At 51.5% G+C, this 25,434-nt stretch overlaps 12 protein-coding genes across 12 annotated transcripts; 6 read left to right on the top strand and 6 right to left on the bottom strand.

Annotated features, from left to right (window-relative positions):
* Window positions 1-53: 53 nt before the first annotated feature.
* On the top strand, window positions 54-1,467 carry EJ05DRAFT_244013 (uncharacterized protein). Its single transcript, XM_033740093.1, has one exon. It carries the CDS (start codon window positions 376-378, stop codon window positions 1,318-1,320), a length of 945 nt encoding a protein of 314 aa, XP_033603305.1. The 5' UTR covers window positions 54-375; the 3' UTR covers window positions 1,321-1,467.
* A 683-nt stretch (window positions 1,468-2,150) lies between these two features.
* On the bottom strand, window positions 2,151-4,966 carry EJ05DRAFT_435784 (Bromodomain-containing protein; the record flags this gene model as incomplete). Its single annotated transcript, XM_033741712.1, has 3 exons — window positions 2,151-3,152; window positions 3,216-4,761; window positions 4,812-4,966. The coding sequence occupies 3 exons, from the start codon at window positions 4,964-4,966 to the stop codon at window positions 2,151-2,153; spliced, it is 2,703 nt and encodes a 900-aa protein (XP_033603306.1).
* Window positions 4,967-5,249: 283 nt separating this feature from the next.
* Window positions 5,250-6,784, top strand: EJ05DRAFT_473442 (ubiquitin thioesterase OTU1). Its single transcript, XM_033743403.1, has one exon. It carries the CDS (start codon window positions 5,601-5,603, stop codon window positions 6,633-6,635), a length of 1,035 nt encoding a protein of 344 aa, XP_033603307.1. The 5' UTR covers window positions 5,250-5,600; the 3' UTR covers window positions 6,636-6,784.
* A 97-nt stretch (window positions 6,785-6,881) lies between these two features.
* Window positions 6,882-8,575, top strand: EJ05DRAFT_473443 (thymine dioxygenase). Its single transcript, XM_033743404.1, has 2 exons — window positions 6,882-7,317; window positions 7,478-8,575. The coding sequence occupies exons 1-2, from the start codon at window positions 7,150-7,152 to the stop codon at window positions 8,273-8,275; spliced, it is 966 nt and encodes a 321-aa protein (XP_033603308.1). The 5' UTR covers window positions 6,882-7,149; the 3' UTR covers window positions 8,276-8,575.
* EJ05DRAFT_244119 (Nop domain-containing protein) lies at window positions 8,342-10,298 on the bottom strand. The gene is made up of 4 exons (XM_033740094.1): window positions 10,165-10,298; window positions 10,033-10,117; window positions 8,818-9,974; window positions 8,342-8,765 (listed from the first exon to the last, which is right to left on the bottom strand). The coding sequence occupies exons 1-4, from the start codon at window positions 10,207-10,209 to the stop codon at window positions 8,520-8,522; spliced, it is 1,533 nt and encodes a 510-aa protein (XP_033603309.1). The 5' UTR covers window positions 10,210-10,298; the 3' UTR covers window positions 8,342-8,519.
* A 117-nt stretch (window positions 10,299-10,415) lies between these two features.
* EJ05DRAFT_508097 (T-complex protein 1 zeta subunit) lies at window positions 10,416-12,599 on the top strand. The gene is made up of 4 exons (XM_033747979.1): window positions 10,416-10,571; window positions 10,624-10,677; window positions 10,729-10,854; window positions 10,905-12,599. Exons 1-4 carry the CDS (start codon window positions 10,530-10,532, stop codon window positions 12,300-12,302), a joined length of 1,620 nt encoding a protein of 539 aa, XP_033603310.1. The 5' UTR covers window positions 10,416-10,529; the 3' UTR covers window positions 12,303-12,599.
* A 221-nt stretch (window positions 12,600-12,820) lies between these two features.
* Window positions 12,821-14,067, bottom strand: EJ05DRAFT_244208 (uncharacterized protein). Its single transcript, XM_033740095.1, has 2 exons — window positions 13,652-14,067; window positions 12,821-13,589 (listed from the first exon to the last, which is right to left on the bottom strand). The coding sequence occupies exons 1-2, from the start codon at window positions 13,718-13,720 to the stop codon at window positions 12,951-12,953; spliced, it is 708 nt and encodes a 235-aa protein (XP_033603311.1). The 5' UTR covers window positions 13,721-14,067; the 3' UTR covers window positions 12,821-12,950.
* Window positions 14,068-14,414: 347 nt separating this feature from the next.
* On the bottom strand, window positions 14,415-17,119 carry EJ05DRAFT_497433 (HCP-like protein; the record flags this gene model as incomplete). The annotated part of the gene is made up of 3 exons (XM_033746532.1): window positions 14,415-14,426; window positions 14,481-16,941; window positions 17,001-17,119. The coding sequence occupies 3 exons, from the start codon at window positions 17,117-17,119 to the stop codon at window positions 14,415-14,417; spliced, it is 2,592 nt and encodes an 863-aa protein (XP_033603312.1).
* A 1,834-nt stretch (window positions 17,120-18,953) lies between these two features.
* Window positions 18,954-19,842, top strand: EJ05DRAFT_483301 (histone deposition protein Asf1; the record flags this gene model as incomplete). The annotated part of the gene is made up of 2 exons (XM_033745238.1): window positions 18,954-19,411; window positions 19,464-19,842. 2 exons carry the CDS (start codon window positions 18,954-18,956, stop codon window positions 19,840-19,842), a joined length of 837 nt encoding a protein of 278 aa, XP_033603313.1.
* Window positions 19,843-20,054: 212 nt separating this feature from the next.
* On the top strand, window positions 20,055-21,074 carry EJ05DRAFT_473450 (uncharacterized protein). Its single transcript, XM_033743405.1, has 2 exons — window positions 20,055-20,167; window positions 20,270-21,074. The coding sequence occupies exons 1-2, from the start codon at window positions 20,083-20,085 to the stop codon at window positions 20,899-20,901; spliced, it is 717 nt and encodes a 238-aa protein (XP_033603314.1). The 5' UTR covers window positions 20,055-20,082; the 3' UTR covers window positions 20,902-21,074.
* On the bottom strand, window positions 20,955-22,970 carry EJ05DRAFT_449090 (uncharacterized protein). The gene is made up of 5 exons (XM_033742324.1): window positions 22,701-22,970; window positions 22,345-22,604; window positions 22,070-22,292; window positions 21,923-22,023; window positions 20,955-21,869 (listed from the first exon to the last, which is right to left on the bottom strand). The coding sequence occupies exons 1-5, from the start codon at window positions 22,750-22,752 to the stop codon at window positions 21,102-21,104; spliced, it is 1,404 nt and encodes a 467-aa protein (XP_033603315.1). The 5' UTR covers window positions 22,753-22,970; the 3' UTR covers window positions 20,955-21,101.
* A 275-nt stretch (window positions 22,971-23,245) lies between these two features.
* Window positions 23,246-25,153, bottom strand: EJ05DRAFT_435189 (CRAL/TRIO domain-containing protein; the record flags this gene model as incomplete). Its single annotated transcript, XM_033741686.1, has 5 exons — window positions 23,246-23,673; window positions 23,746-24,301; window positions 24,347-24,727; window positions 24,779-24,920; window positions 24,975-25,153. The coding sequence occupies 5 exons, from the start codon at window positions 25,151-25,153 to the stop codon at window positions 23,246-23,248; spliced, it is 1,686 nt and encodes a 561-aa protein (XP_033603316.1).
* Between the last annotated feature and the right edge of the window lie 281 nt (window positions 25,154-25,434).

Raw genomic sequence — 25,434 nt, forward strand, 5'->3', positions numbered from 1 at the left:
AAGGGATTTCTACAGATGATTTCTAGAGATTATATCTGAAGACGTTATAGGTCTAATATGAGATGGAGAGTGCATGCTTCTGATCAAGTGTTCATCTCATTGGGATGTGTGAGGCCCAGGTCTGATGTTAGAGTGGGTTGATACATTTATGCGATAGTACTTGCAAACACTATCCTGCGCAAACAAGCTCAATCACAGTGGCCGATATCGGCGATTGTTCGGATCTCGAAGCAACCCCACTAATTTGATGGCTCCCTCGGGCTTGAATACGCGGTTATATAGAAGACGACACCATCATGGCCTCAAGAAACCTTCACTCCTCCGCTTCGCGATGAGGCATCACTGCCAGGCATCTCACAATCTCAATCATCCAACATGATGCAGCTGAGGGGTCCAGTCCTTACCTTCCCTTTCAACTGCCTGCAATGCAGCACCACCTCGCCCAAGATCAGCGTCATAGACGCTACGCGGGAAAGCATACGTCCTCGCCGCCGTACCTACGCTCAAGTTCACTCCAAGCCGCACGAAGACCTATACTCATGGCCTGTTCCTGAGCCTCCCCATCGTACACCCACCCCCTACCAGATCCTCCACCATAAACCATCCGATCGGTACTCCAAAACACCCTTCTACCAGCTCGTAAAGCTCTACCACCCCGACCTTGCTAAAGCAGACTCACGCATCCGTGCCCTCCCTCCACATATCCTCGCCGAACGCTACCGCCTCATCATAGCCGCCCACACCATTCTCTCTGACCCTGTGCGTCGCTCTGCGTATGACCGCTTCGGGGCCGGCTGGTCTGCCTCCAGCACGCTCGGCTCCTCGTCATCCACGACCGGCAAGTCAAGCTGGTACTACCCATACGACTCTCACATGGATTCATCCTACAAGGCACAGCGAGAGAGATGGCGGCCCGGCGAGTCTCCCATGGGTAACGCGACGTGGGAGGATTGGGAGGCGTGGCGCAAGCGGGTCAATCCAGACGGACATACACAGAAGCCGATTTATGTGAGCAACGGCACGATGGTGATGTTCGTTTTGTGCTTGACGGCAGTCGGGGCAAGTTTGCAGAACCAGCGCATCGAGGTTGCGGCGGAAAAGTGGGAGGACCTTCAGGAACGGGTCAATCGGGAGAGCGCGAAGGATTTGCGGCATGTAAGAGAGGCGGGAAGGGCGGCTGGGGATACGGAGGAGAGTATCCAATATTTCTTGGATTCGAGGGCAGGAAAGGGCGAAAAATGGCAGAAAGAAGCGCTAAGGAAAATGCTGCCGCGCAAGGAGGTCTGTGAAAGTGGAGGGGTCGCTGGAGACGTCAAGTGACTCTCTGCTTGGAGAAAAATACATTGTGGTTTGTCACGGTGTTCCACGCAGCAGTATGACACGGCGTTCGACAGGGCGACACAAGGGTTAGACGATGAAACGATATATATAGCAGCCATGGCTCCGCATTGCGTCTTATACACGATACTAGGACATGATTCTAGTTTAGCGTTGCACCTCGACGGCTGAGTCGTCTCTGATCTCGTCTGGACGAGACTTGGAGAAGACAATACAGACGTCTTATCATTCTACGCGTCTGTCTTGTGTCTCAGGACCAGTAACGCGTGAGCAAAATGCCAAGAGCAACACCACCTTTATGCGACCTAACGCAGGCGTGTCTCTTTCCGACCCTTGGATCTATCCTTCTCATTCAAAGTGGCTGTAGATATCGTTCGTCGTCCACGAAAACGTTACATGATATTCCAATGTCTTCTAGATCTACTATGACGGACCATCACTTCAGCGGCCAAGACACAGTAGCTCACGCCTCTCACGCGAACATGAATCATTTACATCAGAGCACTCGACATATGTTCTAGAGAGATGAAGGCTGAATGCATGGTAGACACACAGGCAAGACGATGCCAACATCGATCACAACCACCCGGACCATAACTACTACGATCACGAACAAGATAACTTTAGGCACCACAATGAGCACAACTACATTGATCATGAGCGTTGAAATGGCAGGCACGTTTTACGAGTCATCATAATGTATGACTTTAACGCCAGCTAAAGGGCCACTGATCCTGTGGGCCTGGTCTGTGATTTGAACGCCAACGCCGACCTGCTAAACCTGGTACATAGTCCGTAATAGATGGGAGACATCACGTTCCATCAACCAATGCCGTCGTAAGCCCTCTCACTCTCCTACTGTTTTCATCTGCCTCTCTCTCCTTCTCCAATCTTCCCGTAACAGCGCGCTCTAGTACCGCCTGATCCCTCTGCCTCTCCGCCATCCTCTGCAACCCGACGTCCAATGCAGCCTGAAACCTTTCTGCACCATACAGTTCCTCGTACTGTTTCCTGGTCTGTACTGCAAGCTCGGTCTCGATTGCACTCAATACAGTCTTGGCCTTCGCAGTCACGTCGCGCAGCGCCTTGCTCTCCGCCTCTAGCTTCGCCTTCTTGCGTTCGTGCTCGGTTTCCTTCGCTGCTTCTGCGTCTCGCTTGCGCTTCTCACTAAGCACTTGCTCACGCTTCGCCTTTGCGGCAAGATACCTCGCTGAATGCCCGAGGGCTGCACCGTGCTTTTCTGGTTGCATAACGTCGAGTGGCGGCACGGTGAAGAACAGGACACGGCCCTGTGCGTCGCGCTGGAACTGCTCGCGGATCTCTGGTGGGATGGTTAGGTTTGCGTGGGTGTCGAGAGTCCAGACCTCTGGGGCTTTGGGCGCTTGGTAACTGTGCATGCTCTGAGGCGGACCGGTCGAACGTTGTTGGTAGACGCTGGGTGTATGAGATGTGGCATGTGAATGGTGTGGCATAGGAGCTGGCTGGTGCGCATAATTTATGTGGGGGGTCAATTGTGGGAAGACGGGAGGTGGTTGACTGGGAGAGGGATGTTGCGGCATGTGCTGTGCTGGAGATGCAGCGTTCTGGCTGTAGGTATGCTGATGATGCGACGGTGTGTACGCAGGCTGTGGGTGGTGGTTTGGGGTAGGCGTAGGCGCCGGTATTGGGGTTTGAGATATATTCATGTTGTAATCTCGCCGCGACTGATTCGAGTAGCCGTCTTGTTGTGGCGCTGGCACGTTTGAGATCTGTCGTGGAGGGGGCGGTGGAGGTTGAGGTGGTGGAGTTGGAGTGGGCTCCGGAGGTGGTGAGTCCTGCGTATCATGTCAGCGGTGTTGTTCCCAGGTGAACAATGCACAACAAAAACAAATCCTTACCTTTGGATCTCGCGGGCGGTTGTGAACCGCACCAATCTTTGGAGGCGCGTTTTCAGCGCCCCATTGAGGTTTAGGAAGATCGTCTGTCTCTTTCGCGTCGTCCGCGAGTAGATATGCAATTGGACTTGGGTTCTTTTTCATCTTTTTGGGTACATCGAACAAATCCATCTCATAGTCCTTTTCCCTGACCTCGTCCGGCAGGCAGCTGGCCCAAGTCTTGATCTTATTGAGCTTATGCTTTTCTTCGTTGTACCGAGCCTCACAAACATATATCTCTTTGTCTGCAGGAAAGTTACGTGGACGGCCTTTATTATACCGTGTGACGAACATGACGAAGCATCTGTCAACCACCTCTTCTATAGGGTGGTCGCGATACTGGCCGGTCTTGACCACCTCATTCTCCAGAAAGTGACGGTCAAAGCGATGGATAGTCTGCTCGGGGCGGTAGTACCAACATGCATTGACCCATTTAGCGCCTTCTTGATCTTGCCACGTCCTGTATACTTGTGCGACAATCGGCTTGGTCACGTCGTTTGCGTTTTGGATATGGACCCAGTCGCCAACCTTCCAGAGCTCTCCGTTGTGCAAAATGCCGTTTGGCATAGGTAGTCGACCATCTTCCATAACGAACTCCGTGTCAGCCTTCTGCTTCTCGGCCGCTGCCGAGTCTCGAGCCTCCTTCTGGAGATGAATGGCATCCTGATATATCTGACTATCATCCTTGTTGTAGCTTTTGGCATTTTCGAACATAATCTCAACATCCTTCATGAACTGGTCGACAGAGGTATACTTCTTACGCTTCAATTTTTTCTTTAGTACGTCCATGGCCATAGGGACTTTTATTTCGACATAGTACTCGGGCATCGTGGTCTTATCGGGCAGTCGTTCAAAGGCGCTGATCATGAGCTGCGATTGCGAGTTCTTCGGTTTGCGCATTGCTTTCATGATATTCTTGATCCTGGCTTCCATGGGAGTATCCACCCGTGGTGGCCGGCCACGCTTCTTTCGAGATTCTGCCTCTGCGGCAGCCTTTTCTGCGGCGTCAGCTTTGACATCTGCCTCGCGCTTGGCTATGGCCGTCGATGTCCTGGCGCCTTTCCGCTTTTTGCGTCTCCCACCCTCTTCGTCAGATTCGTCGGCATCTTCGTCTTCTTCTTTCTCGTCCTCGTCCTCATCATCTTCCTCCTCATCTTCCTCTTCGCCATCAGCCACCTCGTCGTGAGTGGGAATCTCGCCGAGATACGGAAGTGTTGCAACCTCCTCGGTGATGATCTTCTGTTCGACTAACTTCTGCAGTTGAGCCTCGAGAACATTTTTTATTATGAGCGCATCCTGGTAGGGGCCAGAGTTCGGAATGTTGTAGACCTGCGCATTGAAGGGGATCAAAGCAAAATCCCTGACAAACTCGGCGAAGTTCTTGTATTCCTTGTTGTTGATCTTGCCTTTAATCACACTAAGCGCCATTGGCTCTTGGATGACGAGGTAGTAGTCCGGAACATTGCGCTTGTTGACCTTGCGCTGGAACCACTTCGAGGGATCTTCACCACTGCAAAGAGATCAGGACGTCAAGACCACAGAATAGATTTGGGAGCTTACTCTTGTCTATAGTCGTAGATGTACTGCAAAACCGATTGCATGGCTTGCCATTCTTCGTCTGAGACCGTCGAGGGGGCTGCATCGGACTGAGATGTCGGCTCCACGGTCTCGGTCGTAGGCAAAGGAGTGTCGCTGGGTGCGCGTTCGGCTGCCATAGTGTCTAGTGATGTTGCGACACGCAGTCGAATATGCGCAAGCACTGCGATGGGAGAAGCTGCTACGAATGAGAAGTTCGAAGATGGTTACTAAAACGCGACGCGCCGCAAGCCGGACGGCTTTGGAGTGGAATATGCCAAGGCCAAACTTGATTGGTTGCATTATTATCACTCAAGATGCCACGAAAGTAACGCAAATGAATTTGGGTTTCCCTGTTTTACCATACTCTGTGTAACTTAGGTCCCCCTAGAGATCCTCTGGAAATGATGAGGTTCTGCGAATATTTTATTCACGATACACCTGCATTTCTCTTTGGGCCTGCGGGTAACGGAATGCACGCTAAGCATCCTAGAATAATGATGAATTGGTCTATGGACTATGCAATAGTCCTTCAGACAACACCATCGACTACCATCAACGATTTTTGCTCGCTTCACAAGAAGTTGCCTGGGGATTGATCCATGGAATCTGCGACTGACTACTTTTAAGAGTTAGGAGCCGTTAGAGACAGAATAAACGCACGTTAGCAACAGCGCCACCCTCTAAGCTATTATCTGTCTATATCGGTATCACAAGACTGGAACTTCGATACAGCATAATTTTCCACACTGACAGCACACCTTCATTCATAAAATGAGAATCAGATTGCGAGCGCCATCCGGTGTCTCTATCATAACTGTGGCCGACGATGCCACTGTCGCAGATCTGACATCCGCAATATCAAAAGAGACATCTCTGCCCTCATTCGATCTCAAGTCAGGGTTTCCACCCCAGCCCTTGGATCTCACGTCTTTCGATTCCTCGCTGTCACTCAAAGATACCGGTCTTAAGCTAAATGGCGAACAACTTATCGTCTTATCTCGAGACGTTCAAGCTCAAATGTCTCATCCTCTTCATGCTGCCCCTCCGACTCTCTCATCACAGCAACCCGCTCGTCAAAGCAAAACTTCGTCCCAGGGCTCTGCTCAACAACCACTCTCTCTATCTAGATCGCCCCGTGACCTCGAATCAGATCCGCCAGAGGTTCCTATTCCGTCACACCAAGCGACCATGGTGCTCCGAGTCATGCCAGACGACAACAGCTGCATGTTCCGTGCTGTTGGCTCCGCCGTACTCTCTGATAGTTTAGACGTCATGACAGAACTCCGCTCCGCAGTTGCGCAAGGCATCCAAGCCAATCCCGATCTCTACAGCGCCGCCGTATTACAAAAATCACCTGATGAGTACTGCAAGTGGATTCAGCGGGAGGATAGCTGGGGAGGTGCGATCGAACTTGGCATTCTAGCGCAGAATTTCGATATCGAGATATGCAGTATCAGCGTGCAAGACTTGCGCGTGGATCGATTCAATGAGGGCAAGGATAACCGTATCATCCTCGTCTACTCCGGAATTCATTATGATACCATCGCTATGAGTCCGAGTGATCCGCCGCACACGAGGGCCGACATGCCTGCTGATGTTGATATTAAGCTTTTCGGTACTTGGGATGAGGAGGTACTGGAAAAAGCGAGAGACCTTTGTAAGATTCTCCAAGGCAAGCATTATTTCACTGATACTGGCGGCTTCGACATTAAATGTAATAAGTGTGGATGGAAAGGGAAGGGTGAGAAAGGAGCTGTAGCGCATGCAAATGAGACAGGCCATTACGACTTTGGCGAAGCATCGTAAAGCGGAGAGGTAGCCACAGCTTTATCATATTCATGTACTACGAAAGAGACGATTGATGTGTATAGGAAGCCTGAGCCACATCCAATATATCAGATGTACCCAAAGATTACATGACAGATATCAGTATCATCAAACAAATGATGTGCGCTAGTTCTTATGTCACGATCAAACAGGCCCCCAAAGATCATCATCTCTAGCCATATATAGTCCCTGACTTGTTCAGTAGTGATTACCTCACTTGCTGAACAATCATCAACCCTGCCACCAAGCCTGCAGCCGTGGACACTAAAAACAGGGCTCACACTATGATTCAACGTCCATCCATCCTTCATTCCATGTATTAGGCAGGACGCCTGAGATACTTCAAATATGCGGTGTATCCCATCTCTTGCCTACCTTCCTATGTCTACCTACTACCTACCCCGCCATCTAGCTGTCTGGGTTTTCACTTCATTCTGTCATTCTTAACCTAAAGTTTCTACTCAACTTCATCCAGCTCAAAGTCAACATCGCCATGTCTCCAACTGTACCCACCGTCGACTTCGGCAAATTTATCCATGGCAGCCCATCGGAGAAGAAAGAAGTTGCGGTGCAGATTGACGACGCATTCCGCAACATCGGCTTCGTCAAACTTACAAACCACAGTGTACCCAAGGACATGGTACAGAAATGCTTCGACTGGGTGTGTTTCCTTCTCCTCTCGTTCATAATATCCCTATATCAAACCACCGCACTACGCACTAATCATTGTCACCCTCGAACCTTAATAAACCCTACACCACTTCTCACACCCTCTACTATCCCATCTCCATCTCCCTTTACTCACACCCACCTCGCCACAGTCCAAGACATTCTTCTCCCTACCCCTCGAATCCAAAATGCTCTGCCCACACCCCCCAGGCGGCGCCCACCACCGCGGCTACTCCGCCCTCAGCACTGAACACTTAACCAGCATCCCGGACACCAAAGAATCCTACGAATCCGGAAACCCACTCGACGCCGCACAGCCCAACATCTGGCCTCCCGCCGACTTAATCCCAGGCTTCCAGCCCTTCATGGAGTCCTTCTTCACGTCCTGCGCGGCGTTCGTGCACATCTTGCTCACCGCGCTGTCGCTCGCCCTCGACATGGACTCCGACTTGAGCGCCACGCATAGTGAGAGTCTGTTCCAGCTGCGTCTGCTGCACTATCCCGCTGTGGCTAGGCGTGTGCTGCAGCGTAATGAGGCTACGCGGATTGGTGCGCATAGCGACTTTGGTACGCTGACGCTGCTGTTTCAGGATGAGGTTGGTGGGCTGGAGGTTGAGTCTCCGCCTGGGTCGGGTACGTTTATTGGGGTTCCGGGAGCGCAGGGCGAGAGGGGCGAGAGTGTGTTGGTGAATGTGGGGGATCTGCTTGCGCGGTGGAGCAATGATCGGTGGAAGAGTACGGTGCACAGGGTCGGGGTGCCGCCCGTTGTGGAGGGGAGTGCGGAAGAAGACATGTGTGCGCCGCGATATTCGATACCATTTTTTGCTACGGCGAATGATGATACCGTGATCGAGGCGCTCCCGGGGTGTTGGAGTGAGAGCAACCCAAAGAAATACGAGAGTGTGACGGCAAGGGGATATGTGCAAATGAGTATGGCGGAGTTGTATTGAGATTATTTGTTGACAAGCGGAACGGAAAATATCGAAGGCTTGGACTCGACTTATCAAATCTCTCCTACATGAGATACGATGCCCATTCCCACTGGACTACTTCATGTCGAACAAGACCATGGATAGAAAACAAACATAACCATTCATCTTGTACAGACCGTGCCCTTATGTCAAAACGCCTTTCTACGCCTAGCCAGATGTGCACCCAAATGCGCCGTCGTAAGAAATAATTCAGAAAGAGTTTTTATATCGAATCTCTGGACTTCTTCTTTTTCTTCTTCTCGATCTCCTCGCCACCCTCAGACTTTCTCTTCTTCTTCTTATCTTTCTTCTCTGACTTATCCTTCTTCTCTGACTTGTCCTTCTTCTTGCGGCGTTCCTGTTCAAGAGGACCAGATGTAACCCCGTCAACCATCTCGACATCCTCTACGCCGCCGGCTGTTGGGTCCTCAACGTTAATGTCCCCTAGAACTGCGTCCATTGCTTGTGCCTGCATCGAGTTAATTTTGTTCTTGGGTTCCAAGTCAAATTGAAGTTCTTACCATGACCAACGAGTTCTTGATAGGTGCCTTTCCAGTAGTATAGAACTCCATGCGGTCCTCTACCTGTGCCTTCAGGGCTTCTCCGAACTTAGAGCTAGGAAACTCAGAGAAGTTATCGATACGCGAAGCCATTGCGCACTTGTTGGCAATGTATCTCGAGATCCGACCCTTGTTTTTGGTGCCAGTTCGGCCGATGAATGAAGAGTGGTAAATGATACCGTACTTGGGGGTGTTGCCCTTGGTCTTGAGGGCGCGGAAAAGAGCCTTCTCGGCACCAAGAATTTGTACGGTTGAGGCAGGCATCTTCGACAGATTCGTCAAACTTCCGGCCTTGGAGATCAGACGGGCACCGATGATCTCACCCATAAGTGCCTTTAAGTTTGGTGCAACGATGCCCATCTTCTTGCCAAGATACAGAGCTAGTCTCTTGCGGTATGCATAGAGCTTGACGGCGCGGTTCGCAAACAGCATGAGGTGTTCCATATCACCCTCTGACAGATCCCGACCCATGCTCACGCGTGCGGCGTTGATGATATCGGTAGCAATGGATTCGTCATCGTTCACTTGAGCTGCAAGCTCATGAAGACTGTCCATTGAAAGAGTCGACTTGTTACCAATATGTAAGACAAGCTGGGCGTAGGCCTGGTTCTCCGAAACGATCCTGATTAATTCAGGAAAGTGCCATCCGTACCACTCGCGAACTCGCATGCCGAAAGTGTTACATGCTTTGTCGAGCTGATCCAGAGTCGCAATCGCTTGCATAATGTGGTTATCGTTCTTCTGTACGCTGAACTTCACTTTGGCTCTCGAGTACGCGTGGCCGAGACCGAGTTGCGAGCGCTCGAGATCCCCCTCATTCAGCTTCTTGACCAGCTTCGATCCGTGCTCACGAGCTCCACGGAGCAGATCCGCAACAACTTCACTGGTATCCGCAGTTTCGCAGTTGACTCCGGGGAATTCTTCCTTGATACTTCCAGCCAGTGTCTTGTCGAGCAGGCCCAAGGTGATCTTGTTCTTCTTGCCCGCCTTTGGGAGTGCACTTTCCAAAGTAGCCTTGAGGTAGTCGGACAATATTCCCTCAGATAAGACGTTTTGATTTTCGAGGGCATGCTGGGTGCTCTGGAACGGAACAAAAGTGACGAGCTCAACCAGTTTTCCTACAATACTGTCAACTCGCGCTCGCAACGGGCGAAAGATTATTGTCGACAGACATACCGAACTTGGCAAGATCAGTAACACTCTTCTGGACTTCCTTCAACCGAGAGCCAATGGTGTCGGGCTGCATCACAACCTTGTACACCTAGATGTTGTTAGCTATGCGCGCAGTCGCACGTATGTGAAACATACCGAGAAGCCCACGGCCGAGTCATCGAGAATGTAGTTGACAGACATATCAGGTCTGCGGTTTGGTAAAGGTTCTTAAGACGATAAGTGGTGCGTTGCACCTATGCAGGAGTTGTTGTCTGGCGCAATGATATGGGAGCTCTATTTTTTTCAAGATGCCCACGCCGAAAATATGAAGCAAAAAGCTCAGGCGTTAGCGTCTTGGCACGGTCCCTCTCCGGCGTGGGAGGAGCATCATGAAAATATCAGAGACGCGACCAGGCAGTCAGTGTCGGTAGAAGCTCGCCAACTCCACGATTCACAGCGTAATTGGGCTGTATCTGGTTTTAATATCCTAAAGTTGAACCGTTGAACACACAATATTCAACATGTCTGCAGCACAACTTCTCAACCCAAAGGCCGAGTCAAGGGTATGTTGACTTGCACGAGAGCTCGATGTAGCATGTACTGACAAGCTGGCAGCGGCGCGGTGAAGCTTTGTCGGTCAACATATCCGCCGGAGAGGGTCTGCAAGGAGTATGTGCAGTTTCATAGAATTTATGCGACCACTACTAATACAGCAGTCAGGTCCTGGCGTCAAATTTAGGACCGCGAGGAACCTTAAAGATGCTCGTGGATGGGTCAGGTCAAATCAAGCTCACAAAAGATGGAAGTGTACTTTTGAAAGAGATGCAGATACAAAATCCCACAGCGGTATGTCCCTTGGCCGTTTGAATCCACATCCAGCTACTGAACGTATGAAGGTCATGATCGCAAGAGCAGCAACCGCGCAAGACGAGATTACGGGTGATGGCACAACATCATGTGTGCTTATGATTGGAGAACTGCTCAAACAGGCGAATCGGTACATATCAGAAGGACTGCATCCCCGCGTTATAACAGACGGTTTCGAACTGGCCAAGACCGAAGCGCTCAAATTCCTTGATGGATTCAAGCTTGAGAAAGAGGTAGATCGCGAGCTCTTGCTTTCAGTAGCAAGAACATCTCTGTCAACGAAGCTCAACAGCACCCTCGCCGAACAACTCACGCCAGATATTGTGGATGCAGTGCTGGCAATTTATAACGGAGAGGCAAAGCCGGATTTACACATGATCGAGATCATGACCATGCAACATCGCACTGCTGCTGATACCCAACTGATACGCGGTCTTGCTCTGGACCACGGAGCGCGCCACCCCGACATGCCGAAAGATGTGAAGAACGCTCACATCCTAACTCTCAACGTCAGTTTAGAGTACGAGAAGTCTGAGATCAATTCTGGCTTTTACTATTCCAGCGCACAACAACGCGAGAAGCTCGTCGAGAGTGAACGCCGTTTCGTCGACGACAAACTCCGCAAGATCGTCGAGCTCAAAAAAGAAGTGTGCGGCACTGATCCCTCCAAGGGCTTTGTGATCGTCAACCAGAAAGGTATCGACCCCTTGAGTCTTGACGTGCTTGTCAAGAATGGCATCTTCGCGCTTCGTCGCGCCAAGCGCCGTAACATGGAGCGTCTCCAACTCGTCTGTGGTGGCACGGCACAAAACAGCGTCGAGGACCTCAGTCCTGAGGTTCTTGGCTGGGCAGGCCACGTGTACGAGCACCAACTCGGAGAGGAGAAGTACACGTTCATCGAAGACGTCAAGGAAGCGAAATCTGTGACTCTCCTGATCAAGGGTCCGAACGCACACACAATCACCCAGATCAAAGACGCCGTCCGCGATGGCCTGCGCTCAGTGTACAACATGATTGTCGACAAGTCCGTTGTGCCTGGCGGAGGTGCATTCCAAATCGCATGTGCAGCCCATCTCACCTCCGAAGCCTTCCGCAAGAGTGTCAAGGGCAAGGCAAAATGGGGCGTCGACGCATTCGCCGATGCCCTCCTCGTCATCCCCAAGACCCTGGCCGCGAATTCCGGCCACGATATCCAGGACGCCATTGCAGATCTGCAGGATGAGCATGCCGAGGGCAACACGGTGGGCTTGAACCTGACGACGGGCGACCCGATGGATCCCACACAAGAGGGTGTGTATGACTCGTTCCGCGTGCTGAGGAATTGCGTCGCAAGCAGTACAGGCATCGCGAGCAATCTGCTGCTCTGTGACGAGATGTTGAAGGCTAGGCAGATGGGCCGTGAAACTGGGCCTGGAGGTCCTGAGTAGAGTAGCTTATACACTCACGTACTGAGGAATACGAGATTTGAATGATATCACGTATCAGATGTCAGTGTAATATTGGTGGTACAAAGACACTGTATACTGCCGTCCGCAAGGCATAGTGATTTTTTGTACTGCCTGCCACTCGCCAACTACACATACATACTGATCTACTCGCTTGCGCATTGCTCACTTTCATCGATCTATGGGCAGGCAGGTAAAGCAGCGACGAACATCAGTCACCAAAATGCGCACGCCTATATATACCATACAACTACATACCCAAAAGCGCTCGCAAGGGACGCTCTTCTCATTCCAGATGATGCATACCCAGTCTCCGTTCCCCACTGCCATATCACAGTTCCTTTCCAAAGACAAGAGTCTCCACAGTTAAGACTGTTCTACGATGATTGTGACATGTCGCGATCTATCTACTTATACAACCTATGAGATACTCGAAGGAGGCCAAAACAATTGTGCACGTGAAGAACTGTTGGAGACGCAAGGAGATCTAGGATTTTTCGCAATGCCCACTTCTAAGTAAACTGCCACACTCATTGTCTACTTTTGCATCACCATCTACGTGAACTGCTGCGCAGTTACAGCATATAATTACAGTCCCATCTATCCTCCCGCAAGCCTCACATCTACCATCTACCTCCCCTTCTTGACCCACCCTTCCACCGCACCCCTCGCCTCACCAACCTTCTCCTCCACCATCCCCACCGTCATCTGACTATGCGCCTTACCCGTCTCCCACACGCGCTCTACGCGCTCCTTGACCTGCACATGCCGCCTCGCCAACTCCGGGTATTTCTCCTCCCAGCTCCACACCAAATCGCCCACATTACGCATCGTCAGCGGCAGAATCGTATACGCAGCACCCAAGCCCACCGCAGCTGGGACACTGAAGCGAAGCAGGATATTTCTGTTCCGGCTGACGATGCTGCCCGCCATGGCCGCCACAAGCACGTAGATGCTGCCGGGCAGGAGGCGTTCGCCCGAGCCCTTGGGCGGCGCGAGCGAGGCGATTGTGCCTGCGACGCTGCGCTCCGTGTTCATGGCAGAGCTCAGCGCGTCGTCGAGGGCGTCTTCGGTGCGTTGTGCGGAGGCGTGGGCTGCGAGGCGGGCGCGGCGGATCTGGGATGCGAGGCGGTCGGTAGGCGTGGGCGCGGTGCGGGCTGTGGGAGCGGTTTTGGGTGTATCCGGGGTGTTTACGGCGGGTGCTGCGGCCACGGCGGCGGGTGAGGGGATGGAAAGGGGGAGATCGTCGTAGATGGGTTTGCGGGATATCTGTTCGGGGATGGTCAGTTGATGTATCTTTTTTGGGCGTGATGTAGTAGTCGGGGACATACGTCTGATGACTCCGAGCTGGGGTGCTCTTCGGCGTAGAGTTCACGAGATGGCATCGCCCAAGTGGTCATTGTAATTGCCGTTCCAGTTGCGAGCGCGCTGGTGAGGAGCAGGGCCTGGGAAGTGATGTTAAAGTCAATTGAATGGGCTGGGCGGATGTCGAAGGGTCATACGTTTTGTTTGCTGATACGAGAGGCGTGGAGCTGCCTCATAGCGTATCGAGAAGCCATGACTTGAGGGTGGTATTGGGTAGATGTCGATGGTGAAGCTCAGACAGAGGTCAAAAAGTGAGGTTCCGACGAAGTTGGTAGAGCTTCACAAAAGCTTGGCATTCGCCTTTTCACACCTCGGATTCAAGTGACAGGATATGTATGGGAAAGATATGTACCAGACTGCGCACTCTCAGCTAACTTCCCGATTTCATAATTTCGATTACAAGTTTACTGAGACAATTCTGTAATGATTCTTCATCTTGGATAATCACCAGTGCATACAGTGATTTCAGATGCCAAGTATATTGCCGCCCAACTAGGAGCAGAATCGGGTATTCTCCAATACATTATCCAACAAACTCCTACCTCGCGATATATCTCGTGGTTCTCGTCACTCCGAGCGCAGCCTATGCTCCTATTTCCAACCGCTAAAAAACCAAGCCCCAATCCCAAAGCTTACGCTATGCAAAACGCACTCCTGCAGTCGCTCCATATGCTATACATGCCCACCCTAATGATAAGCGATCCACTGTTCGAAAAAAGTAGTTCGCGCTCACATTAATATCTTGAAACTCGTTAGTATATCGAGGACGGTTAGGTATAGTACGATGTAACTCACGCAATCACCCTGCTCCTTCGTCTTTGGAACACCCATTTCATCGAATGTCTTCGGTCCCTTACCAGAGCCAGCACCACCACCACCACCACCAGATGGAGCAGCAGGCTTGCTCGGAGGTGCTTGTGTCGGTGGATTCCCGCCTGGTGAAGGCTTTCCACTGATCGGCGTCTGCGGTCCATTCTGTTGTCTACCCGGCTGAGGCCTTGTTTGTGCTCCAGGTGGTTTAACAGAATCTTTCCGCGGTGGTGGCGCACCCGATGAAGTATGAGGGGACATATGCCCAGTATCAGATCGATTAGGCGCTGGGCCAGGACGCGCAGATGGAGGACGGTCGCCAGGTCTTTGAAAGCCGTTGCCGTTAGGGCGCTGCTGTTGTTTGCTCTCAAGCGGCGCCTGATAGCCAATGTCTAGAGGCGGTAGGTCAGACTTTGGCGGCCCTTGATTTGGCCCTGGTCCTGGTCCTGGTCCACCCCTACCCGGAGGCCCCCCGCCTGGTCGAGGGCCTGGTCCCCCGTAACCACCAAACTGAGGACCATTAGACATACGATCGTTTGGAGGCCGACCTCCTCGTCCCCCGCCATAGTCCATTGCCGTATTCGGCCGCATTGGTATTTGTTGGCGGCCCCCAGCCGGTGGTGGGCCACTCTGCTGGTATATATTTGGGTTGACCTGGAATGCCGAACCTGGTCTTTTGACTGGAGCAGGTGCTGCAGATTGCGAGCGGAAGTCAGGATTAAGGTGGCCTCCCAGACCTGGACCTGGACGGTCACCACCTGCTGAAGGCAGATCAGCAAGTGGATACGGAGCGGTTGTAGCGGGACGGTCGAATGGTGCCACCACAGGAGGTCTGTCAGTCATGGGATACGGGGTTGTGGAAGATCCTCGTTCTGGAAATCGTTTTTGGTTATTACTGTAGTCGGTGGGGGTATTTTCGCCCACAGGGGGTAACGTAGATTCTTTCTGCTTGAAACGATCCGGCCGCTGACCTCTCTTTGATCCGTATTGGGATTTTATCATGTTGATAGCGACATCCTCGTGATCCTTCTTCGACAGTGTCCGAGACTTCGAGATGCCCTCGATCCGACCCTCTGCATCTTTGTTTCCACTGTTGGCGGCCTTTTCATACCACTCGAGGGCTTTGTCAATGTTGACTGGTACATGCATGCCGATCTCATTAAAGTAGCCCATCGCAAATTCAGCCGTAGCTAAGCCGCCCTGGGCAGCTCGCTGAGCGTGCACATAGGCTAGCTCCTCGTTCTTCGGGAACATGCCTTCATATCCGCAGAGGAACCATTTGCTAATGGCCATGTCGCCTTCTAGCTCACCCTGGCGGGCCGCGAGTGCGTTGTAGTGAAGCGACAGTTTAGGGCTGAATTCGCAGCCTAAAGTACAAAGCTCATATGCTGATCCCATCTTCAGCTGGGCTTTTGAGAACCCGAGGAAGGCTGCTCTCTCAATGTTGATCCGCGCCTCCTTCTCGTTGTAAGGTAGGATGACCTCTGGTATCTGGATCTGAGGCAGCTCTCGAGCCAGAAGCATGCCGAGCACATATGCACCTTGAGGAGCATTCTCATCAGCATCGGCAGCAGCTTGTCTGATCAGCTGAAGACCTCTCGCGAAATCCTGTGGTTGACTGTGCTGGCCTAGAAGAGTCATCATGCCAAGTCGGTAGTTGGACGCTGAATCTCCCATTTCTGAGCCCCGCTTATAATGCTGGAGAGCTTTGACGGCGTCGTTTGACTGTTCGAATTGTGTACCAATCCGATACTCTGCTCTCCAGTAGCCCTTGTCGGCTGCGCGAGAATAGCTTCGAAATGCCTCTCTTTTGTCCACCCTCAGCCCAAACTTTCCAAATTCCAACCACACACCCCTCAGAAATGATGCTTTGGGATGGTGCTGATCCGCAAGAAAATTTACAATGCTCATAGCATCCACGCGAAGTTGGTGTTCCACAGCTGGTGTCACCGGTCTCGCAGGTTGAGTTGCAGACACTCTCTCCTCATGTACCATAGCGGCTTCCACATAGGCCAAAGCATCTTGAGCCCATGCCAACTGCATTTCGGGGTCATTCGAGTTCAGCACATGCAGTCTCGCAGAGTCCAGGATCGATTCTTTCTCTTCATCTGAAGGTGGCACCTGCGGAGGCCTGTTCTCGAGACGTGGAAAGGCAGAGAAGTTTGGTATGTCTGGTATGTCTGCCATGTTGCGATAGTCATGACTGAGCTGTGAAGGAGCTTGCATGGGAGAGGTACGTGTAGTTTGAAGACTCGCTTGCCGTGGAGGATATGTTGTGCTCGGCGGAGGAGATTGTTGGTCATGATATGGGCTCTGACCTTGGTGGTATTGATTGGGGTGAGAGAAATTTACGGGAGGAGGGTTGGTCTGACGCGGAGACTGGTTGGCGTCGAGCTCAAGGCGCGCAATGTTGTATTGCATCTGCTCAGGCACCTCTGGCATGATTCTATAGGAAGGCATCAATATAGCGGCCATGATAAGAGGGTTTTGGGTGGAGGGGCACACCGTTGAGGAGCAGGAGAGACGAGCTCAGGAGATCCAACAGGCATATAATAGTCGTCTATGCCACCAGGAACAAAGGTGGCCCCCAGCTGGGGCCTCTGGTGATTCGGTTGGTAGGACATGACTGGCGAGCTATTATGGTGGAGCTGCAAAGACAATTATGCCACAATCAGCCTTTTCGGGCGCAGGAATGCGACGGAGCTGGAAGCTTGGGCCGGGGTCAGCAAGGGAGTGCTTATTCGGCATAGAGAAAAGACGAAGAAGCAAAGAAAGACCAGGGCGTTTTACGCAGACGCGACGCGGGAAGAGAGCGTATAATATTATGGATATGGCAGAGTGAAGATGAAGTGGGAGGCAGAGTGTAGCGTGTGGTCATGCAGATGGTTTGGTCGATCTAATGCTGGCCTCGTCCTTCGAAAGGTGGCGGAATGGCTCGGCAGGTCAGTAATAAAGCAGTAATTAGGGCAGCAGCGACCGACCCAGGCGGGCGCGTGTAAAGTGGCAGCAATGATCTCTCACTGCGCTCCACCCACCTTCTGCACACCCCCCCTCCCCCTCCCCCTACACAGCATGATGTCGTAGGTAGGCCGGGTATGCAAGCTAATTAGGTATAATTATACTATGGTCTGTTCTTCTAAACCAAGCTTCTTCTCCAGTTAACGAGTCCAGTATTCATTTCCTGATGCTTTCCCATTGGCTTCACCATCTACCGCAACCTCTTCTCGACTCTATTCGCACCGTCACCGTTACCCTCCCGTGAAGAATACGGATACGTGTGTCCTCCTCGTATAACAGTCGAGCCTGACGCCACTTTGTGCGTGGTCACTCAGCCTCCGCATGGCTGGGCCTTGGGCGGTCCGTCCAAACTCTCGACAGGTGAGGCTGAGTGCGCACTGTGTGTTTCACAGAGCAGTGTCAGGGAGATACTCAGTGAAACACGACTGCATTTTTCTTGTGCGCTTGCCAGCGGTTGATCATTATAACGTTGGTTGCAGTCGAGCAGCAAACCCGCCTAAACTTGAGGTACCAGGGTTTCATACAACAACAGCATCGCCGTCCGCGGCTCAGTTGTCTGAGTATCAAGCACACAGATTGGTCAATGATTCGTCCATCGCCGCAAGCAGTCTGGAGATTTGAACCTCGAGCTAAGCGCCATGTTCATGCATAATGACTTACATACCGCTACTAGCATTATTCACGTCGTGCTTCCAAAAATAAACCACCAATGTTCAGTGTGCCTTATATGTACTTACGCCATAGGAAAGATGGAATGGATGATAGCCCGCGTTTCCAAATAGACAGATATCCTGTTACAGTATTCCTTGTTGTTTTATGAGTCCACGCTGTGCTGTATGTATTGATTTGCACAGGTCTCGTTCGAATCATCAGACTGCATCCATGCTTTAAAGGTTGTGAGTAATAGAGCATATGCGTGTATGCCGATGCCTACTTTGACACAAAAATAAATAATTGACTCTCAGTGTGAATCAAGTCGCGTCCAGTTTGACGATCCAAGACGTGTTCCGATCATACCGGAGCTTCTCCTTACCTGACAGGTCGTGATATCGACAACATCATTTGGTGAAAAGCCACATACCAGCCGCTATATGTGTCGACAAAGATGCTTGCAAGAGATCGATTCGACGACCTGAAATCTAAGGCACAGGTAGATATACAGAACGGAAAACCACTTTACGCGAGGGCCCCCACCGACGCGTCCAAACAAGACGCGCCTGCTGTTCCTGTTCCGCTGCTGCTTCGAGGGTCCAAACACCTCCAACCAGTTTTGGCTCAAAGCTCCTTTCGTCTCCTCCCCAACCTTCCTTTCTTTCTTTTTCCACCTCAACACCATAATCAGTCTCTTGGAAAACTTCATTCAGCTTTGCAACAGCTTCTACCCACTAAGCATCATATCGCATTTATCTCGAACAGTCAATCCTCCATCATCTCGCAAATATGTCTGTTGTCTCCCTTCTCGGCGTCAAAGTCCTCAACAACCCCACTTCGTTTGACGCAAAATATTTATTTGAGATAACATTCGAGTGTCTCGAGTCTCTCTCGAAAGACCTGGAGTGGAAACTCACCTATGTCGGATCGGCTACATCTTCCGAATACGATCAAGAATTAGACTCGTTACTCGTTGGGCCCGTGCCTGTGGGTGTAAACAAGTTTCTCTTCGAGGCAGACGCGCCAGACCTCACCCGTATTCCCAACAACGAAATTCTTGGTGTTACTGTCATCCTGCTAAGCTGCAGCTATGATGGCAGGGAGTTTGTCAGAGTTGGTTATTACGTCAACAACGAATATTCTGAAGAGGCCTTGAATGCAGAGCCGCCTTCGAAACCCATCATCGAGAAAGTGAGGAGGAGCATTTTGGCTGAAAAGCCAAGAGTCACTCGTTTCGCCATCAAATGGTGCGACTACCTTTCCTATCACATTGTTTTCCAGCTAACACAATTCCTATAGGGACTCTGAAGAATCGGCTCCCGCCGAATTCCCGCCCGACCAGCCAGAAGCTGATCAGGCTGAAGACGACGCCGATGCATACGGCGCTGAGGAAGAGGAGGAAGAGGAGGCTGACGCTGCAGTTGAGGGTGAGGGCGAGGCCGCACAGGGCGAAGACATGGAAATGGGTGGTGTCGAAGAGGCGGCCGAGGCCAAGGTCGAAGATGATGCCGCCTCAGACGCTGGCAGCGAAGATTTGGAAGCCGAAAGCAGTGGCGAAGATGACGAGGAGGATGAAGAGGAAGAAGTTGTCGAGGAGGCTGGCGACGACATGGAAACGGACGAGGCTCAACCAAAGGATGCAGCTCAACCGGGTGGTCAGGACGTTATGGTCCACTAGTTTCACGCAAAGCACATGTGGTTACCTCGAACATCACCACTCTAAATACCCATACGTTGTATGACAGCATCACGATAGTTTTCATGAGCATAGATAGATATGATGTGGTTGAACACAAATATATTTCCACTTGAGACATGTTTTCTGCTGAAAAGGCTTGGCATTGTGAATTTCCGCCCAAGTCCAACCTCTATACCTTTCCACTCCAGTAACATAACACAACACCAGCACACTCACGAAATGCCTCATCTGACGCGAAAGGAAAGAAGTAAGAGAACTGCTGGCACGCCTCCAAAGCAGACGAAGTCCAAATCTACAAAAATTCGTACGTAGAGATAGTTCATGTGCATCACGTGCACACTAAACTTTTTCTCTTTTTCGTTTTTCCGGTTATCTTTCGACCTGATTCATCTAATAAATCTCTTAGAATCACACGAGTCAGAGTCTGACAAGCATGCGGCTAAGAAACGCAAGACGGCCAGCGAAGAGGCTGGAAAGAGTATGAAGGATGGGGTTGTGGGGGATCATGTAGTGATGGCGGAGGAAGAAGAAGATGATGATGATGAAGACGACGACGACGACGAGGAGGAGGATGTTGATGATGGTGTTGATGATGGTGTTGATGATGGTGTTGATGATGGTGTTGATGACGAGAGCAGCGACGAAAGCAGCACTGAGACCAACGACGAAAGCGGCAATGACAGCAGCGATTCAAGCAGCGATCAAAGCAATGATCAAAGCAGCGACGAAGACACCGACACCGACATCGACATGGACGACAATACCAACACCGCCTCCCCATCCCCATCCCCATCCTTCCATCCGCCCACAAAAACCACAACACCCGCGACCGCACTCTCCGCCTTCTCAGACTTCTACCTCGCCGCCGTAACGGCCGAGTTCGCGGACGATCTGGAGAAGCTGCGGCGCGCGCCTGATTTCCGCATTGCGAGCTTGGATGTGCTTGTGCGTGCGCTGCGGCAAGGGGAGCGTGGGTTTGCGCGCGGCGAGAGGGAGAGGATTGGGAGGGGGGTTGTTGATGCTGGGGATGAGGCTTGAGGCTTGAGTGAGAGGGGATTGAGGAAGGGAGTGTTTGATAGATGAATTAGAGTCTGTAGTGTTGCTACTGTATGTACTAACTAGTCCAGTGTGGATATAGGAAAAGCATGTGTACGCGTCGTATGGCAGCTCTATTTACATACTAGCTATAATTGTATATATATATATATATAAACCGATGACTAAATCATGGGATATCGCTATGTAAACCCCCGACTCGGCGTCACCTCACCTGGCTTCGCCATGTGCTCTGCGACTTGCACCACGCTTAACGTGCTCTCGCTCGCACCCTCTCCTTTCACACTCATGCCCAGCATCCGTCTTGCCAGTTCCCTCTGGCCTGCACCCGCTGCGCCCTTTTCGGGGCTTGAGCTTGGTTCGTCCGCACCCTCTGTAGCTTGGGGTGTGGTCGGCGAGTCGTTGTCGTCGTCATGATAGTTCAGGGGAGTTTTCGGTACTAGCCATGGGACTGAGGTACAGCGTGTGACGAGCCGCATCGTCGTCTCGTCTACGGGCGCGAAGTGTGTGCCAGAATCGGCGAGGAGGCTTAGCATCTTGAGCACCTCGGCGCGTTTGTAATGCGGCGGTGTAGCGAGCTGGCTATTCGCGAGTAGTGGATGCAGAACACGTAGATAGGTATGTCTAAGAGCGGCAGCTGGGGGGCTATCAGATGGTAAATCAAGCAGGTTGCGCAGTATCACGTCGAGTAGAACGTAGAGGTCATTGGTGTAGAAGTACTCTGCCGTATATGTGGACTGGAAGAGGAGGTATAAGAGTTTGAGGATCAGTAGCTGGAGTGAAGTCTCCGACTCGCGGTTGAGAAGTAGGATGAGGTTACAGCCGAAGGTCTTGTAGGACGTGCCGTGAGTGCTAAGGGCTTTGATTACGCGGTTTGTGAGGGGCGTAGGGGTGCGGGCGCCTTTGGCGGGATGGGTCGATGAGACCATGTATTGTTCATTGAGGACAAGCTGAATATTCATTAGTATGCGTGAAATTCAAAGTTGGACTGTATGGGCCATACTAAGACTCGTATTATAGGGTAGTGGTATGGGTCGTTCACGTCGTCAGAAGCGCCTTCGATTACTTGGAATAAGTAGAGAACGAATGTGTCGTTAACAGCCGCTGAAGAGCTATTAGCTCAATCTCCACTATCATTCAGGCGTCATACTCAAGTCTTCCCATGTCAGTCGTTGTATCCTCGACATCTCATACAACAGCTCCAGCAGCGTTCTATGCAAGCTTGGATCTTCCTGTATCTGCTCTTCTTGCGTTAACTCCACCAAGCGAGGAAACACCCCCTCAGTCTGCATCATGCGTAGGGTCTCATCGTCGCTTCGACCATCAATCAGAAGAAAAGCTGCTATCATATGCAGTGTCGGCGCATCCTCCTCCTGCAGAAAGTGTCAGCTCTTAACCCTTCCTCAACTTGGCGCCTCTTTATACCTGTAGCAAGCCATACACAATCTGCCTCCGCACATACTCTTTTGACGTCTTGAACAAGGCCGACTGCGTCAGTCTGTACGAGGACCGCGCCACATCGTATTCAGACTGTAGGTACTCGTCTTCGTCAGTCAGCTTTCTTCCACGCAAGCAGACACCGGAACGCGCACCCTTGAATTTGGTCGTGAAGCTCAAGTAGCTCCGCAGAGCGTTGTCTATCAGCTCATGGTCTGTGGAGTCCGAGGACAGGATATCGCTCAGTTCTGCGGCAGCAACAGTCAGCACGGGTCGTTTTATGACATGCACACACTTTTGTGTGTCGAATAGCGGGGATTCTTCGAGCGAAGGGTGGTACTGACCTTCCCAGAATTGCTCCTCGTTGTCGAGAGAGTATGAGACCTCAAATTCCATGCTGAGGCCGAGTGGAGGGCGCTAGAGGCATGGCCTTGAGGCGCTCGCGCCGGGAAGGGAAATATGGCAGAAGATTGCCGTTGGACTTGTTGCGAGTCGACGGTTGTGGTTGTGGTTGCTTGTGAAATGTGGGGTAGAACTAATTTCGAGGCTGGCCTCTATGCTAGATACAGCATAGAACAAAGCAGAAAAGAAAATAAAAATTACCACAAATCATGGTGACAAGGGCATACATGTGGTCGATCCGAATATTCCCACTTATATGATGCAACAGTCAGTGTTACACCATCGTGCGTGTGACCCTCCAAGTTACACTATGTATTTCACAGATGTATCAGAGTTTGGGCGTGTAGATGGACTCTGTAAGTGGCTAAATATATTTGAATAAGAACCTAGTCGTGGATCTGGATTCTATTTTCTTTGGGTTTCGTTGTTCATGGTAATCGTTAAGGCTTTATGTCAACAACTGCGTGGACCTGGCTGCGCTATATGTCTATGACTTAGTCTCCCCTCCTGTCTCTACTTGCGTTTTACTTCGCAGATACTCTTCTACGTCTTTGTCTTCTGCAGCATCAACTCGAGGGTCTTCTCTTTTAGTCTGAGGCTGTATTTCCTTATCCTTGTCTGCCGCCCCAAGGCCGACCGCCCCAGCAAGCATGCCAGCGGCAGCGGATGCGCCCTCATACGCCTGGTTCGCCACTGACTTTGCTTGATCTACGTAACCAGGCTGCGTCGTGTCCTGTGCTCCGAGAGGTTGTGATACGTCCTTTGGTGCCTGACCAACCGTACCTGGTTCCATAGAAACAGTCTTGTCGCCGTCTCCATGGTGGTTAACGGCAGGAGTACCTTCAGCGCCCTGTCCGGCAGCGTGAGTTGGCTCCTGCTGCTCGAAACGAGTCTCAGACGTGCCAATCCGTGCACCTTCGAGTTTCTTGGAGACTTCATCAACATCGGGATGCGCCGGATTTAGTGCAGAAGCGGGGACAGCAACACCGAGGGCTTCCTTATTTTGAGCCGGAGTGGATGCTCCTGGCGAGGATGAAGACGACGGCTCAGTGTCGAGAGGTGTGCCCTCAGTGGTCGGGTGAGTAGAGTTTCCGGTCTCAAAGCGTTCGAGCGTTTTGCGTCCAATCGGTCTACTAGGTGTGTCCTCGAAGCCCTTGAAAGTATGACCAGGAGCGAGCTTCGCTACAACTCTACGTCTAAGTTTGCCATCCTCCGTCCCAACAGCAACAGCTTCCGTCTCCCCCTTCTCGTTTGGGATCCACTTAATAGGCCCCGTTGGGAATGTTCTCCGTCCGTTCTCGTCCGCTGAGCTTTCCCATACCAACGCCTCTGCGATGTCTGGCTCGATGTTGGGCATCTGACCAAACTCATAGTCGAGTTGCCCGCCATACTTCTTTGGAATGTTTGCCGGGTCGATGTATCGCTCCAGTGTTGGTTTCACGTCATTTGCGCCTAGAATGAAGATCTTAGACACAGTGATCGGGTCGAACCACCGTTTTATCCAACCCCACACAGTGGGGAAAAATGCGGGAGCACCAATAATCTGCAATTTTGTCAGCCAGGTCTTAGGAAAAATCGAACCACCTACAAATATCCTATCCAATGTCTCCGGATAATGTGCAGTAGCCAACGTACTTGCATCTTGCATATGCGCCTTCAGATTCCAAAACTGCTTTAGCCCGACTTTGGAGATATCAACTATGTTGTTGCTCTGGCTGATGGGCGTCTCAGGGTGGTCGCGCCCTTTGATGGCCGTACATAGCGGAAGGATGAACGTGATCATATTCTCATAGAGAGCAAAGAGACGGAGCATCTTCGTGGGAACTTTGGTGGCGTTGAAATTGATCGGAGGTGGGTATTTAGCGGTGTTCTCTTCGTATGCGGTGAGGGTTTTCTGATTCAAAGGTGCGACCTCGTACACATACACAGGTATGCCTCTTCGGTCACGACGGCCGGTCCACTGGGGATACTGGTGGTTCATAAGTAGCTATACCACCTGGGCTGGAAGATGCTGACATACTAGCTTGCGCGTAGCCTCATATTCGCCGACATTGATACGCTCGTAAAGTTCCTCAAGGTTATTCTCTTTTCTCCAGTCCTCTGTGTCTTTAAACTGCCCATACGCTTCTTGTGCGTTGAACTTTCGCGCACGCAGGTATCGCCTTTGGGGAGCTGTCAGCTTTGAGCCCCTTGGAGAAAGGAGCGGGATCAATTACAGTAAGGTCTCATCGTCGTGGCTGGGCTCTCCCTTGCCATCCTCGCCTTTCGGTTTGTAGTAGCCTTTCTCTTCGCATAGAACTTTGAACGCAGTTAATGAAGCTTGTTGTTGAGCATTGAGATGACCGATGTGCGCCGCGGGGTATTGGAACGAAGGAACTTTGGTGAGGTCGGCCATGATGTTATGGCAAGTTAAGGTGAAAATATAGGAATAGAATGTGTATCGGCGCAAAGAAGCGCAATCTATGAGGCAAACAACTCTATCAACAATTGTTCATAGATTCAATTTCTGACGTGGACCGGTCAGTTGGAGGCACGACGTCAGATCGGAAATCGGTGTCCGCTGGTCCAAGCTCCCTCCCAACCACCTCCGGGCTCCCCTGTCTTGACTCGGGTTTTAAGATGGTCCGAGTATGCAATGCCGATGCTGACTTCATGTCTCGCTTGGCCTCCTGAGTC

This window comes from Pseudovirgaria hyperparasitica (genome assembly GCF_010093815.1).
Source record: "Pseudovirgaria hyperparasitica strain CBS 121739 unplaced genomic scaffold EJ05scaffold_3, whole genome shotgun sequence".
Classification (NCBI taxonomy): Eukaryota; Fungi; Ascomycota; class Dothideomycetes; order Acrospermales; family Acrospermaceae; genus Pseudovirgaria; species Pseudovirgaria hyperparasitica.

What these genes read in the sequence shown, in the direction of transcription:
- EJ05DRAFT_244013 (XM_033740093.1), top strand. Translation starts at nt 376, where the DNA reads ATGATGCAGCTGAGGGGTCCAGTCCTTACCTTCCCTTTCAACTGCCTG.
- EJ05DRAFT_473442 (XM_033743403.1), top strand. Translation starts at nt 5,601, where the DNA reads ATGAGAATCAGATTGCGAGCGCCATCCGGTGTCTCTATCATAACTGTG.
- EJ05DRAFT_473443 (XM_033743404.1), top strand. Translation starts at nt 7,150, where the DNA reads ATGTCTCCAACTGTACCCACCGTCGACTTCGGCAAATTTATCCATGGC. An exon ending in TACAGAAATGCTTCGACTGG is followed by an intron (nt 7,318 to 7,477) that starts GTGTGTTTCCTT and finishes ACCTCGCCACAG; the next exon opens with TCCAAGACATTCTTCTCCCT.
- EJ05DRAFT_244119 (XM_033740094.1), bottom strand. Translation starts at nt 10,209, where the DNA reads ATGTCTGTCAACTACATTCTCGATGACTCGGCCGTGGGCTTCTCG. An exon ending in ACTCGGCCGTGGGCTTCTCG is followed by an intron (nt 10,118 to 10,164) that starts GTATGTTTCACA and finishes AACAACATCTAG; the next exon opens with GTGTACAAGGTTGTGATGCA. An exon ending in TACTGATCTTGCCAAGTTCG is followed by an intron (nt 9,975 to 10,032) that starts GTATGTCTGTCG and finishes ACAGTATTGTAG; the next exon opens with GAAAACTGGTTGAGCTCGTC.
- EJ05DRAFT_508097 (XM_033747979.1), top strand. Translation starts at nt 10,530, where the DNA reads ATGTCTGCAGCACAACTTCTCAACCCAAAGGCCGAGTCAAGG. An exon ending in CCGGAGAGGGTCTGCAAGGA is followed by an intron (nt 10,678 to 10,728) that starts GTATGTGCAGTT and finishes TACAGCAGTCAG; the next exon opens with GTCCTGGCGTCAAATTTAGG. An exon ending in AGATACAAAATCCCACAGCG is followed by an intron (nt 10,855 to 10,904) that starts GTATGTCCCTTG and finishes GAACGTATGAAG; the next exon opens with GTCATGATCGCAAGAGCAGC.
- EJ05DRAFT_244208 (XM_033740095.1), bottom strand. Translation starts at nt 13,720, where the DNA reads ATGACCACTTGGGCGATGCCATCTCGTGAACTCTACGCCGAAGAGCAC. An exon ending in CCAGCTCGGAGTCATCAGAC is followed by an intron (nt 13,590 to 13,651) that starts GTATGTCCCCGA and finishes ATCCCCGAACAG; the next exon opens with ATATCCCGCAAACCCATCTA.
- EJ05DRAFT_473450 (XM_033743405.1), top strand. Translation starts at nt 20,083, where the DNA reads ATGCCTCATCTGACGCGAAAGGAAAGAAGTAAGAGAACTGCTGGCACG. An exon ending in GTCCAAATCTACAAAAATTC is followed by an intron (nt 20,168 to 20,269) that starts GTACGTAGAGAT and finishes TAAATCTCTTAG; the next exon opens with AATCACACGAGTCAGAGTCT.
- EJ05DRAFT_449090 (XM_033742324.1), bottom strand. Translation starts at nt 22,752, where the DNA reads ATGGAATTTGAGGTCTCATACTCTCTCGACAACGAGGAGCAATTCTGG. An exon ending in TTGTGTATGGCTTGCTACAG is followed by an intron (nt 22,293 to 22,344) that starts GTATAAAGAGGC and finishes CACTTTCTGCAG; the next exon opens with GAGGAGGATGCGCCGACACT. An exon ending in ACCCTATAATACGAGTCTTA is followed by an intron (nt 21,870 to 21,922) that starts GTATGGCCCATA and finishes ATGAATATTCAG; the next exon opens with CTTGTCCTCAATGAACAATA.